The 14,908-nt window shown below is 43.1% G+C and overlaps 1 protein-coding gene across 1 annotated transcript in view; it reads left to right on the top strand.

Annotated features, from left to right (window-relative positions):
• The first annotated feature begins 2,367 nt into the window (after positions 1–2,367).
• The window catches only part of TXLNG (taxilin gamma), a 49,968-nt gene continuing 37,427 nt past the window's right edge, over positions 2,368–14,908 (top strand). The window contains exon 1 of the mRNA XM_049873386.1: positions 2,368–2,506. Coding sequence (XP_049729343.1) covers positions 2,405–2,506 — 102 coding nt within the window. The 5' untranslated portion in view covers positions 2,368–2,404. The remainder of the gene's footprint in view (positions 2,507–14,908) is intronic.

Genomic DNA, 14,908 nt, shown 5'->3' with positions numbered 1-14,908 from the left:
TAAGCCTAGCAGGATAGCTAAACTGACCAGTCCCCTCGTTAGGGTTCCATACACCTTATTTGCACAGTCCCACCCTCACAAGGGTGCCATGCACCTTATTTACATTATTAGCAAGCTACTCAATCCCCTTAGTGGGCCACAACACACAAGCACCTCATTTACATAGTTCTACCCAGTCATTTGGTGAAAGTTATGAAGGTTATGGCTAGAATGGCCATATTAAGTAATTCACTGCACCGCACCAATGCTGTCAACCTTTATGGAAGCACACTGCCACATCTTTCTCCCGTGGTGAGTTTGAACTGCCGACCTTTCGGTAAGCAGCAGAGTGCTTAACCACTGCAGGGCCAGGGCTCTTTAAAACCCATCAAACCGTACGTTAGAAGATGTTATAAGAAACAGACCTCTAAAATTCCTATTTCTCCCAGGACCAGTAATACGTACGCTTTTCTTGAGCAATCAGTTTGTTTTTATTTAGTGATGCTGTGAGTCACCAGGGAAACCCTGGTGGTGTAGTGGTTAAGTGCTATGGCTGCTAACCAAAGGGTCGGCAGTTCGAATCCGCCAGGCGCTCCCTGGAAACTCTATGGGGCAGTTCTACTCTGTCCTATAGGGTCGCTATGAGTTGGAATCAACTCGACGGCACTGGGTTTGAGTGAGTCATTCTGTTGCTTTCCTCTTTTTCTCAGCTATCAAGAAATCCAAAATGAGAAAAAGTTGGCTCACCTCCAGCTTGTGTACAAAACCTTAAGGCATGTGCTTCTAAATGTGCTTCTACTGTACCATAATTTAACTAACTACAGTGGATTTCGACAGTCAGTTCCCTAGATGAGTTAGGAGGAGCATTACCGATATATTTATTCCACATCTCGCTGGGACTTTTGCCCTTAAGAAGGTGTCATTCTGGTCTTTATATAGTCTGGGTATGGGTCCATCATCTACCGCCATGTATGCTTCAAGCTATGCTCTAGGTTTGAAATTTCAAAGCTGGACTAAGGTGTTCCAGCCATGAAACAAAACAATGGCACCTTTTCCAAATTTACAGAAAAAATGAAAATTAATGGATGGAATCTCTGGAATAGTAAAATTTACTATTGCTTATGCTCTTATATTTTTGGTGCCTGCCACTATTTTGCATTCAACTATAGTTTAAAAGAAATGGTAGGGGATTTAGAACAAGTTTTCACACTGAATTATGTAATAGGTCAGGATTTCCTCGGGGTCTGTAACTTTCAGAAGTGCGGTCATTGGAGATCTGGTTACATTACATGAAAATCGGGAATATTCCTGAGGAACACCCCTCACCCTATCACATCAGGGAAAAAATCGATTCAGCAGACCGAGTTTATTGAAAAATCTAAGTGATGAAATGCTTGGCGGAGAAAGCAGGATCCATTCAACAGTTTTTTGGTCGCCAACTAAGAGCAGAGGAGAACTGTGCTAGCAGCCAGGGAGCTGGCCAAGGTGAACGTACGCGGCCCCACCCCACAGGAGCTCCGGACAGGTACAGGTAATGCTCTGGTGGCGGGGCAGGACTCTGGCAGGTGTCTGAGTCCGGAAATTCCAAATGTGAAAGCCATTACACCTCCCCCTTGAAAATCGCGAAGTACTTCCCCTTATCCCCAAATCACTTGGGGTCTCTGCCAAAGAACGGCAGGCGAGGCCCCTATCGGGTAACACAACAAAAACAAAAACCCAACAACTTGTCACTGATCCCGCTACTTCCCAAACAACGGACTACTAAACTTTACCCACTGGATGATAAACTAAAACCAAACCCATTGCCATGGAGTCGATTCCGACTCACGGTGACCCTATAAGGACAGAGGGAAACCCCACAGGGTTTCCAAGGCTATAATCTTTATAGAAGCCGACTGACACGTCCTTCTCCTGCGGAGCTGCTGGTGGGCTCGAACCGCGGACTTTTCTGTTAGCAGCTGAGCGCTTAACCACTGCGCCACCAGAGCTCCTCCACGAGACGATAACTAGTACCTTTGGGTATCGGGACACCGCCCCACAAAACTACACGTCCAGGTAGGCTGCCCGCGCAGCCAACCGGCTACGCTCCCCTTACCGGAACGCCGCACTACGCTCCAATCCCTATCCGGCCCTGCAACCCGTGGCCGCATAGCCCACTGGGACTTGTAGTACGCTCCCGCGTCCCTTTTTCTGGTCCGCGCAGACTCGCGCGGCCTCTGTCTGCCCTTCGGTCCTGCGGAAGCCCAGCCCAGGCTTCAAGGCTCCCCACCCCCATTCCGCACCCCTCCCTCGGGGCCCAACCTCCTCCGGTCACGTGAGGAGACTGGCGTGCGGCGATTGGCCGTGGGGGTTCGGGGGCGGGGCGCGAGGTCCTGCGGTTCCGTGCCCCTTGTCGGGCTGCTTGTTTGGCTGCTGCCGTCACCTCATGGCGACTCGGTTAGAGGAGGCAGCGCGGGGAAGAGGCGGCGGCGCTGAGGAGGCGACTGAGGCCGGACGGGGCGGACGGCGACGCAGCACGCGGCAGAAGGTCAGTCCGGGGAACACCCTGGTTGCTGCCGGGCGGGGGAGATCCACGGGGTGCCTTTTTCGGAGGCCACCTCTTCACTCTCCCTGATTACCTTTAGCGACGGGACGAACATCCGGTCCTCTTCCCTCCTGGGGCAGACGGCTGTAGGAGCAGGTGGGGGGGGGTGGGACAGCTGGGGCCTGGGGGCGCGCGGCTGGAGGGGGAGGGCAGGCAGGGGGCGCAGCCAGGTCTGCGGGCGCAGGGATGCGAGGGGGGCGCGCCAGGTGTGACAGCCACGTGCGGTCAGGGCCCCGGCGCCAGGTGTCCTCTCCCAGCTCTCGCTGTCCCTGTGCGCCCCGCGCTGGGCGCCTCCGTCGAGGGGCTGCCTGGGGTGCCGGGCGCGCCCCCTTGCCTTCGGGCAGGTGCGCATGGCGCGCTTGCGGGGTGCGCGCGGGCCGCGCCGGCGAGGCTGTTGCGCAGTAAGATAACCGCGCGGGAGCCTGGGCTGCGCGGCGCCCCCTTCCCCCCGCCCCCTGCGCTCCCCGCCACTGCGCGGGCGGCCAGCGGGCTCCGGGCTGGGCTGCACGTGGGGCCGCTGATGAGAGGTGATGCCGGGGCGCCTTGGTCCTGCAGCATGGGGAGCAGCATCGCCTGATCACCTGTCTTCCCAATCCAGTCTTTTTTCCCATTTTCTTTATTTTTGATTTTTCTCCTTTTATTTCTTATATGTAATGTGTAAAATATTACGTATTATATATATGTTACGTATAGGGAAGCAATGCGTCGGAATTCACTCAGTGGCACACAGCAACAATGTATATATATATGTGTGTGTGTGCAGTTTGTGTGTAAGCTTGAGCTCCTCCCAGACCCTGGCCTTTGGTCTGTTAATCTGGGAGACAGGCTGGACCGTTCCCCTTGCCTTACTTGACCCATGTCAAGTTTTCAGCTTCTCCCTGGATACAGGAAATAGAGACCTCTTCTGAATGGAAGAATTACACTTGTTCTGGAGTTCAGTGGGTGAAGTTCGAAAAGGATTGCGCAACAAATGGGCTACAGGGTACAGGGCCCAGGAGTGGAGAACTGCGGGGAAAGGGCCTGGGAAGAAGGAAACCCGGTTTCTTTTTTCTTTGCAGTTGGACATATTGAAACGTTCAACTTGTTGGACATCCTCCTTGATCACTCAGGGCTATTTAATGTTACTTAATTATGCATTTGAATACCCTTAAAAATCACTCCTGTATGAAATTACGAAATAATATTTTTCTAATGTGGCTAATGAACTTCCAAACGGAGAGAGAACAAAGGGTCTGGTTTGCATCTGAGCAACGTGTCAAGAAAAAAAAAAACCCGTTGCTGTGAAGTGGAATCTGACTCATAGCGACCCTGTAGGACAGGGTTTCCAAGGGTCAGCTGGTAGATTCGAAGTGCCGACCTTTTGGTTAGTAGCCAAGCCCTTGACCACTGTCTGTCTCTCAGATCAGGTATTTTCATGCCTTTCTGCATGAGGGTGTTACTACTTCTCAGTTACCTCTGTTTTTTTTCTCTTTGTACTCTGAAAGAAAGATCCAGAGCTTGCCAGACTGAAAAAGAAGCTGTGGACCAAATGTACTCTAGGGATTCAGCATTGTCACTTTGGACACTTCACTTATTCCCAGAGAGTGGGGAGTCAGTCTCAGTGTTTGATTTCATAGTTCCCCCAGGGGAGAACTCTGATAAAAAGCCACTGCAATTCAGGACATAAGCTCCCTTTTATGCCACTGGGATAAGGACAAAAAGTAGTTGAATTAGGAACAGAAATTTAATCAACTAGCATTTTAAACTACCAGGATAAGAGGTAATGACCCTTTGAGGCTCAGAGCTCTGGAAACAGCTGGATATGAATAACCAGAACCTACTCGTATCTGTACTGTCTCATTTTGGTAGAGTGACCTCATACTCCTCTCGTCTTTGCTGATGCTGTTCTGGGTGCCTTTTTCCTTTGGATTTCTTCCTCATCGAACTAGCCGATGATGGAATGGAAGTACATGGTTAAATCAGTTGCTATTTTTTTTTTATTGAGTCAGTTCCGACTTACGGTGTCCCCAGGTACGTCAGAGTAGAACTGTGCTCCATAGGGTTTTCAACAGCTGATTTTTTTTGGAAGTACATTGTCAGGCCTTCTTTTGAGGCACATCTGGGTGGGTTCAAACTGCCAAACTTTTGGTTAGCAGCCGACGTGTTAACCTTTTGCACCATGGAGGAACTCCAAATGCACGGTTAAGTATTAGTTTTTGAGTTTTCATTTTTTAAAAAATTCGGTGAATATCTTGTGTCTGCAAACATCACTTTTAAGTTACTTCCTTGTGGCTCTTAATTTTTTATTTCCTCTGGGTCACTGCCTTGAAAAAATATCCCTTAATTCTAACCTAACCTGTTCCTTCTTTTTCAGGGAGCAGAAATAATGTTTAACAAATTGGGTTGTAATTTTAAAAAATATTGAAGGAATTAAAGAATAGTGATTTTTTTTTTTTACATGGTTTGGCTGCATTATTCAACTTGAAGTGAGGAACAATTGGAGATGGGCTTTATTGATTCCTGGTTGTTTTAACCATGTATTTAGTCACTTTTGACCTGCTTTAGTTAATTTTAGCATTGTTTCTTAACTACATCCATTTGAATGGTCTCTGGAGTGACTTTTTTCTTCTAAAGTTAATATTACAGTACATTTTCAGGGTTCCCTTGAAGAATTGTCTAAAACTACACTAATACGGTAGCTGCTGGCCCCATGTGGCTATTTAAATTAATTAAAATGAATTCCGTTCCCCCATCTCATTAGCCTCATTTCAAGTCCTCAATAGCCAACGTGGCTAGTGACTACTGTATTGGACAGTGCAGATCTAGAACATTTCCATCATTGCAGAAAGTTCTGTTGGGCAGCACTGGTCTAAAAGGGATCATTGTCAAGTACTCTGAACATCTTTTTGAACGTCAGGCTCATCCATATAACTTCTTAAATCCCTACTTAGAATTTATCTTATAAGGATTTTGTATTTTGCTTGGGAATGTTAAAAATTTTCTAACTACTATTAAATTTATGTTTAGGCACATAAACCATTTGTAAGGATAAAAATACGTGGAACCTAGGCCTAAATTAACAAGGTGTCTTGTAGTATTTACAGTATGTGTGCACATACATTAAGTCTTTCAGCATCACTCAGATACTGTGGAGAAGTCCAGGCTGCTGTCCTTGCCCTCATTAACAGGTGAGAAACTGCTCAGCAAGGTCAAGTGATTTGCCCAGGGGGTGAAGCCGAGTCTGGCCCCAGTAATACCCTTTCATCTACACTACAGTAATAAGTAGTGTAGTAATGGGTAAATAGTATGGATTTGGAGTCAAGACTCTTGGCTCTTTAGCCCTGCAACCTGGGGCAGATTTCTCAGTCTTTCTAAGCCTCAGTTCGATCATCTGTAAAGTGGATGATGCTAATACCTACCACCTAGGATTGTTACGAAGGTTAAGAGTTCAGGTAACACACTGGGCACAGTGAGGGGTGTGGAGAATTTTACTTGATTTGGAGGGGAGGATATATAAAAGATACATTTTTCTTTTGCTTTTTGGGTGCTATTTTCTAACCTTACTTTGTATTCTTCCTTCTTCCCAGAACCTCTACGTGATAGATGTAATGAGGAAAAATCAGGTCAGGGTTTGGCAGGAGTATGTGGGTAGGAAGAAACCACTTCATTGTCTTGCTTCTCTTCCCCGTCTGAGGATGCCCTGAGCTTCCAATCTTCTGGCACAGTGATTGATAAGAAACAAAGTGATCTTCTCTTTGAAAATTGTTGTCAAATTTTATCCCCACACTTGGGTAAATTTCATTTTTGCATTGAGCCAAAGGAAAAGCAGTAATGAGAGCAGGCAAGGTGCAGCACACTCCTCTGATAATGCCACATTTGTGTATCGTACTATGCCACATTTACTCATTATGTTGTTACCAGAAGATGTTCATGTTGTTTTGTGTATCGCTTCTATTGGCCTTGACTGGAGCAGTTTTATTTGGAAAAGTATACGTCAGATCCAGAGGACACAAAACGAGGCGTGTGGGATTTGCTTTCGTGGGATTTCTTTATGAAAGCATTCACTGTAATAGATTTCTTTTAAATAGATAGCTGTTCAGACTTTATACTTTTTGTAGAGTTATGTTTCAGAGGAAGGAAATTTGAGTCCTCGCTGTTTCATGTCCTGTGCTAGGCACTTACAGTGTACATGTGTTCTGATATCTCCTCTCTGCCAGGTTGATGGTATCCCCTATACAGATAAGTCTACTCAAAACAGAATAAAGCCCCCACAACTTCCATAGGTAATGTAGCTTCTAGGAGGTGAAGTTTGCCTAGAGTTGGTATATACAGGTAGTCCCTGAATTACGACAGGGGTTCTGTTCTCATGATGACTCCATCCATAGTTGGTTCCAGTCTAAGTCGAATACCTCTTTTTTTTTTTAGTTTTCATTATTATTGCCTTTTATCACCAGTGTCTTTATAAACCCAGCAGTGTTTTGAACAGTAAATCATAAAATTGAATATCTTCGAGTGAACATCTGTGAATGATAACATCAGCAAATTACACGCCGCAACATGTTATTAATGATAAGATGGAAAAAAAAACACAGTCGTAAGTGCAGTTCCTCATAACTAATGCATTGTAAGTCGGAGACTACCTGTAGTTGTATAATTGATAGTGCTTACCTAGCATGTTTAACCTGATAGCTTAAAGAAATCCCACTGCCTCCTTTTTTTTCTTCCCCCTAAAATACTTCCTTTTTGTTTGGTTCTAACATGATTACTGGAAACCCTGGTGGTGTAGTGGTTAAGTGCTACGGGTGCTAACCAAAAGGTCAGCAGTTCAAATCCGCCAGGCGCTCCTTGGAAACTACGGGGCAGTTCTACTCTGTCCTATAGGGTCGCTATGAGTCGGAATCGACTCGACGGCAGTGGGTTTGGTTTTTTTTTTTTTTTTGGGTTAACATGATTATTAGTAACTTTTAGTTAATACAACAGATGTGACAGTATGTAAAACATGTAAAGTAGTATACATATTTAGTTTTCATCAACATAGAGAATTAGCTATGTTTAATGTTTTCCTGGTAGAGCATTTGTAGAAGAGGATAAAGTAGATCGGGTGATCTTTAAGATCCATTCAGATGCTGAGACTCTGTCTTTATGATTCAATCTGATTCCTAGTTGAAATTCTGTTGACACTTATAACTACTTAAATTTTACTACTCGAAGGAAAAGACATAAAAAAAAACCAGTGTTGCCTTCCTGTGCTATCAAAATAATTTTGCTAGTATTTATTACTTAAGGTGTTGACTTGCATTCTATGTGACTTTTCTAGAATGTCCCGAGAATGACCCTTGCTGTCCTCTGTCTCTCACCCTTTATTTGCTATGAGTAATATGTACTTGCTAAGCAACCACTTTTTTACTTTTCTTTTTTCCCTACTTGCAGAAAAGTCAAGATAGAGTGGTTTGGCAAGTAAGATGTACCAGTAGCTTAGAGACAAGTTTCTTTAAAGAACTTTTCTATTGAAATGTGAGCTGTATTAAAGATGAGAATGTACGTATTTTATAAAATGTCCATGTTTAAATATAAAGTTCCCTATGCTAGCAATTTATATTCATTGTATCTAATCTTCTTACAACTCTGGAAGGTTAGATACTATTCATCCCCACTGTACAGAGAAAAAACTAAGAGGTCGACCTGCCTGTGGGCCACACAGGAGATGTAGTAAGTGTTACATGCATATTCAAAGGTTGGGCTCTTTTGACTCCAAAGCCATCATCCATTCCATGTATCTCGTGCTCTGTTAACACATTTCTTGAGGATAAACCCAACCCAGTGCCCTCGAGCGATAGTAAGGGTCAAAAATATGTTCCTTATTGAATGTGAACAAAGCTTGGTGATAGGTAAAATGAGTAATAGTTTTTGCTAAATGAAAATATGAAGGGTGAAGTTGGGTGATTAATTAGAAGGTGCTAGAGATCTGGAATCACCTAGGGACTAGGAGAGTTTTGAGCTTTATAGACTTAATACCTTTTGTTTCATTCACTTAAGCCCTTGCTTGATCTTCAGATGTGTGATTTAGGAGGTGTGCTGTCCTATGACTCCCTGCAAGGGTACCTCCAAGTGAATTTGGATAAATTGAAAGGTAGAGTGGAATAAGCTGCTTGTTGTTTCAGGTGCCAAGTTTACAGAGACCCGTTGTAACTTCTGTTAAATAAAGTCCACACAACATGGTATTAACAAAGAACTAAAGTGGTCTGAGTAAGTAGGACAAGTGAAAAGAGAGGGCTTGATGTTGAAAAGGTGCATCATGACTGGTCCAGCTGGGGCTGGGGAAGGGTGACTTCATAAAATTGGGACGAGGATGCTCCACTTAGGTAACTCAGAGAAGTAGAGGGCCATTTTACATGTAGGAGCCTGTGGCTTTAGGGTGCTCATTGTGCGACCCAACCCCTGCCCTCTGCAAAATAGATCAGGCCAGGCATATTGAAACGGCTTTGGCTATTAGAATCTTTGGATTTTCTGATCTTTTTGCTGCTAAAAAAGATAGGTTTATAGGCTAATACAGGTATTTTTCAGATTGCAGGTAATCATTGAATGATTGCTTTAGAGCCAGAAGTGATTTTGCAAATCATGTAGTCCAGCAGCCTTTATTTTTATGAAAGAAATAGCCACAGAAGTTAAATGAAATTCAATACAGTCGTTTTTTAATTAAAAAACAAATCATATATACAGTCTAATATATTACATGTAAAAATAGAATAGTAGAACCAACTGCTACTACCATAGAGTTGAGGAGACTGAGGAAACTATCCTAACTAGACGTTTTCCAGACCCTTTTGCTCATTCTTGGGTCCTTCACTAGTGGGGAAAATCAGGTGCCCTCATCCATTTAATTTAGCATTGGCTTACCCACCTTTTCTTCTCATTTCCCTATTAATGCCTCTGTGTTCCCCCATCCTCTGTCACACTGTAACAATCACTTTAGATTCTTTTGCTGCCAACCAGTAGTAGTTGGGACAACTCTTAGAATTTACTTGCCTCCAATTTGTGTCCCTCCCCAGAAATCCATCATGGCTGTGGCTTCACGCATTTATATTTAGCCTGTAACAGCTTCACTGAGAAACAGTCCACACACCATACAAATCACCCATTTAAAGCACACAGTTCTGTGAGTTTCAGTATATTCAGAGTTGCGCAGCCACGACCACACATTTATTTATTTTTTATTGTTGAGAATATACACAGCCAAACAGACACCGTTCAGCAGTTTCTACAGGTACAATTCAGTGACATTGATTACGTTCCTCTTCAAGTTGTGCAACCGTGCTCACCCGCTTTTCTGAGTTGTTCCTCTGCCATTAACATAAACTCACTGCCCCCTAAGGTTCCTACCTCATCTTTTGAGTTGCTGTTGTCAGTTTGATCCCATATAGGTAGATCTTAAAAGAGCATAATGCTCAAGGCAGACCTTTTGTACCAGTTAAGCTGAGCTATTGTTTGGTTTTAAGAAGACTACAGGGGATATTTTTGGTTTAAGATTTAAAGATTATCTCAGGGCAATAGCTTCAGGGGTTCATCCATGCTCCATGGCTCCAGGAAGTCTAGAGTCCATGAGAATTTGAGATTCCGTTCTGCCTTTTTCCCGCTTTTGATTGGGATTCTTCTGTAGAACCTTTGATCAAATGTTCAGTAATGGTAGCCGGGCACCATCAGTTCTTCTGGTCTCATGGCAAAGGAGGCAGTTTGTTCCTGGAGGCAATTAGCCACACATTCCATATCTTTCTCCTGTTCCTCACTCTCCTTCCTTTGTTGCTCCACACACACTTATTTTTAACATAACCTGGGGAGAACATACTCTTTGGGACGTAATAGATAAGAATTTAGTGTCTGCTTTGCATGTTCTAGTTCCAAGACTTTGGACAAATTACTTTAAATTACCTTCTCACAAAGGCTGTTTACTTATCAGCTGTAAGCCAGTTCTGAGGATTAAATGAGGAAATATATCAAGTAACGTTGCCATCAACTTCTGAGTGAGCCAAGAACAATGAAGGCCTAGGGAAAATGATTTCTTCCAGCTCCCCCTCACCAGCTATTTGGACTACACTGATTGGTACACAATCACTTAACAAAAAGGGTAAATGAGGCTTATGTGTTGGGTATAACTGGCCAAGGAGCAGGTGGCATTCTTTCCCCTATTCTCCCACCTGGTCTCAGAGCACTTTCCTCAGAGGTGGATCTGCCTGGTAATTGGTACCAGGAATGGGCCCCTTGTAGATCATGTTTTGTCAGAGCAGGCCTTCTGTTCTCTCTCTGTCCCTGTTCCCACCAGTCCCAGGGCAGCAGTTCTTAAAACTTTTTGGTTTCAGTATCTTTTTACACACTTGAAAATTACTGAGAGCCCCAAAGAGCTTTTGCTTATATGGATTGTAGCTGAAAATACCGTATTAGAAATTAAAGCAAAAAACTTTAATTTTTTAAATTAATTCATTAAAAAAATGAATTAATATATAGCTGTGTAACGAATCACCCCAAAACTTAGTGGCTTGGAACAACATTTATTATCTCACAGTCTCTGCGGGTCAGGAATCTGGGTATGGCTTAGCTTGGTTCTCTACTTCAGGGTCTCACGCAGGCTGCGGTCATCTCAAGGCTTGACTGGGAAGGCTCACAGTACAAGCTCACACATGAGGTTGTTGGCAGGATTCAGTTCCTCAAGGGTTGTTGGACTGAGGCCTCATTTCCTCATCAGCTGTTGGCCTGAGGCCTCCCTTGGCTCCTTGTCGTGTGGTCTCCATGGGCATCTTACGACACGGCAGCTGGCTTCATCTGAGCTAGCAAGAAAGAGTTAGCAAGAGAGAAGGAATCAGTTTTTTGTAACTTAATTATGGGAGTGACATCCCCTCAACTTTTGCCCTGTTCTGTTCCTTAGAAGCGAATCACTAGGTCCAGCCCATACTCAAGGGGAGGAGATAATACAAGGGTGTGAATAACAGGAGGCTGGGATGATTGGGGGCCATGGTAACATAAGTAACAGTTTTTGATTAAAAAAAATAACTTTTCCAAAATCAAAGTTAGTGAGAAGAGTGACCCAGGTTTACATTTTTGCGAATCTTTTTTAATGAATGGCTTAATAGAAGACGGTTGAATTCTCGTAACTGCTGCTGCATTCAATCTGTTGCCATGTGCTCTTTTAGTTGAAGTATATGAAGGTAGTCTGGCTTCACACATACATGTAGTTGGAACAAGGAGGAGGATGTTAACGTACTTTTTGATTAATTCTGGAAATTCTTTGGTGGTACACCAAAACTTGACGAGTAGTAGTGGTTCTTAAAGGTTAGTTGCAATGTACAATCTGAAACGCTGTCAATGAACTTTTTGGATGGCTTCACTAAAATCCATTGGTCCATTTGCACTTTGAATGGGTCTTGTTCCCATGCATCATTTTGTAACCTAATTCATTAGTTGTCTGAAAAATACTGCTTTACTGAATTGTGTTGATCTTCCAAATGCTGGCACATTTTGTTATACAGTGTAAAAAAAATCACATTAGTTAATATTGCCACTGATGGCATGAGGAAAATCTTTAAGTTTTGGGAGGCTGTCAAGCTCATGGTTGAAAGCTCAACCAGTTAACCAGTAAATACTGTGAGTTGTTTACCTTGAAGTGACAGACTCGCTTCATATATTTTTGAGAAAATGTCTGCCGAATAATCCAAGTCTGAATAAACAGCAATTGTTCATCTTAAAAAAAAAAAAAAAACCCAAAAGTGCTGGATGTGAAAAGTGGTAGGTTCAGCTCATCATTCAAACAACTGCACTAGCGCTCTCCCTCTGGACAGCCATCATCCTTCAGGGTGCAACAGAAGTGCTTTATGTGTATTTCCCGTATTATCACACAGAATATTAAGATGTGTACTCAAGGGTTGAGATGAAATAAAATTAATAATATGCATTGCTTTAGCAAGGGCATTCTTAAGAGAAAATGCCTCCCCCACCTCCTCATGAGTGCATGGTGGTGAAGAAAACCATGACTGCTCCTTCTCTGGTGTGGTGTTCTAAGGGGCCAGCAGGGTGACTCATTACTGTTTGTGTCCCATCAGTGCAAATACCAATACCAAAAAGGGCAGATAGCATCTTAACTATTATGAAGGAGCCCTGGCAGTGTAACGATTAAGTGCTTGACTGCTGATGGAAAGGCCAGTGGTTTGAACCCACCAGTCACTCTGTGGAAGAAAGACCTGGCAATCCGTTTTCATAAAGATTTAAAGCCTTGGAAACCCTATGGGGCAGTTCTACTCTGTCCTGTAGGGTTGCTATGAGTTGGAATTGACTTGATGGCACCTAGCAACAACATTATGAGAATAGTTTTTGACCTTGCAGACCCCCTGAAAGGGTCCACAGACCATACTTTGAGAACCACTGCCCCAGGGTTTATTACAAATGGGATCTGCTTTTCCTTGTTCCATCTTCTCTAAGGCCATTCTGTTTATTATTTTTCATGGGCCTGTGTACTCCTAACACTTGCTCTTAAGAGTGTAGCATCCAAATTGTTAATTGTCCAACTGCTTTCTCTTGTTAACTGAAGCAGTTCAGTAATCCTAGCATTGGGATATTTTTACATTTAATTCCCGATGACCAGTATAAAATTAGGTCTTACTTGCTAAAGGCTTGAAGAACATTCCACACTAAAAGATAGTCATCATGATTCTTAACTTAAAATGTGGTTCTTTAGGACATCCACCATAGAAGCATCAAGCTCCATACTAGGCTTTTAATAAATGTAGATCTCAAATAGTAGCTTTCTTCCCTTCACTACCTACTCACCTTCTTCCTTAACCTGGGGCAATACTCTCACCATTTTAGAATTGTAAGGCTAAACTACAGAACGTATTTAAAATAATATCTGGATGTAGAATAATTAATAAATGTTAGATTTTTTTTCTTCCTCCCTTTCACTCAGAATTTAGCCATATACATTATGTTAACCTAGCGCTCTTTTGTATATTTAAATCTCAGACTCGAGTATTGACCATCTCATTCCACATGGGAATAGTTAATTATCCATAGAATCCATTTTTTTTAAACTGATAAAGTAACTTGATACATGTCCTAGCTGTAATAATAGAGGCCAGATTTAAAAGTGATATTTCAATTTTCAGAATTGTTTTAAGAAGGATGTTATGGATTGAATTGTGTCCCCCCAAAATACGTGTTGTAAATCCTAATCTCTGCCTGTGGTTTTAATCCCATTTGTGAATGGGTTATTTTGGTCATGTCAGTGAGGATTAGGGGGTACTGTGTGGTTTAAAGTCAGGAAAGGTGTGCCTCAGGGTTGTATCCATTTACCATACTTATTCAGTGTGTATGCTGAGCAAATATAATCTGAGAAGCTGGACTATGTGAAGAACAAGGCATCAGGATTGGAGAAAAACTCAATAACAACCTGTGATAAGCAGAAGACACAACCTTGTTTGCTGAAAGTGAAGAGGAGTTGAAGCACTTACTGATGAAGATCAAAGACCACAGCTTTCAGTATGGAGTATACCTCAACACAAAGAAAACAAAAATCCTCACAACTGGACCAATAAACCAGCACCATGATAAACAGAGAAAAGGTTGAAGTTATAAAGGATTTCATTTTGCTTGGATCCACGATCAACACCCATGGAAGCACAGTCAGGAAATCAGATGATGGATTGCATTGGGCGAATCTGCAAAAGATCTCTTAAAAGTGTTAAAAAGCAAAGATGTCACTTTAAGGGTTAAGGTGTGCCTGATCCAAGCCATTGTGTTTTCAGTTGCCTCATGTGCATGTGAAACCTGGACAATGAATAAGGAAGACTGAAGAACTGATGCCTTTGAATTGTGAAGAATATTAAATATACCACGGGCTGTGAAAAGAACCAACAAACCTATCTTGGAAGTACAACCAGGAATGCTCCTTAGAAGCCAGGATGGCGAGACTATAGCTCACATACACTGGATGTGTTTTCAGGAGGTACCAGCCCTCGGAGAAGGACAGCACGCTTAGTGAAGTAGAGGGGTCATCGCAAAAGGGGAAGACCCTCAATGAGATGGATTGACACAGTGGCTGCAACAATGGGCTCGAGCATAGCAACAATTGTGAGGATGGTGCAGGGCCAGGCAGTGCTTCATTCTGTTGTACATAGGGTCGCTATGCAACTTGACTGCATCTAACAGCAACAACATTATGTTAATGAGGCAAGATTAGGGTGTATTTTTTTATTAACTTTTATTGAGCTTGAAGTGAACGTTTACAAATCAAGTCAGACTGTCACATATAAGTTTATATACACTTTACTCCGTGCTCCCACTTGCTCTCCCCCTAATGAGTCAGCCCTTCCAGTCTCTCCTTTC

This window comes from Elephas maximus, chromosome X (assembly GCF_024166365.1).
Source record: "Elephas maximus indicus isolate mEleMax1 chromosome X, mEleMax1 primary haplotype, whole genome shotgun sequence".
NCBI lineage: Eukaryota > Metazoa > Chordata > Mammalia > Proboscidea > Elephantidae > Elephas > Elephas maximus.
The sequence above is the reverse complement of the archived record's forward strand: the minus strand, read 5'-3'. Positions and strand labels throughout refer to the sequence as shown.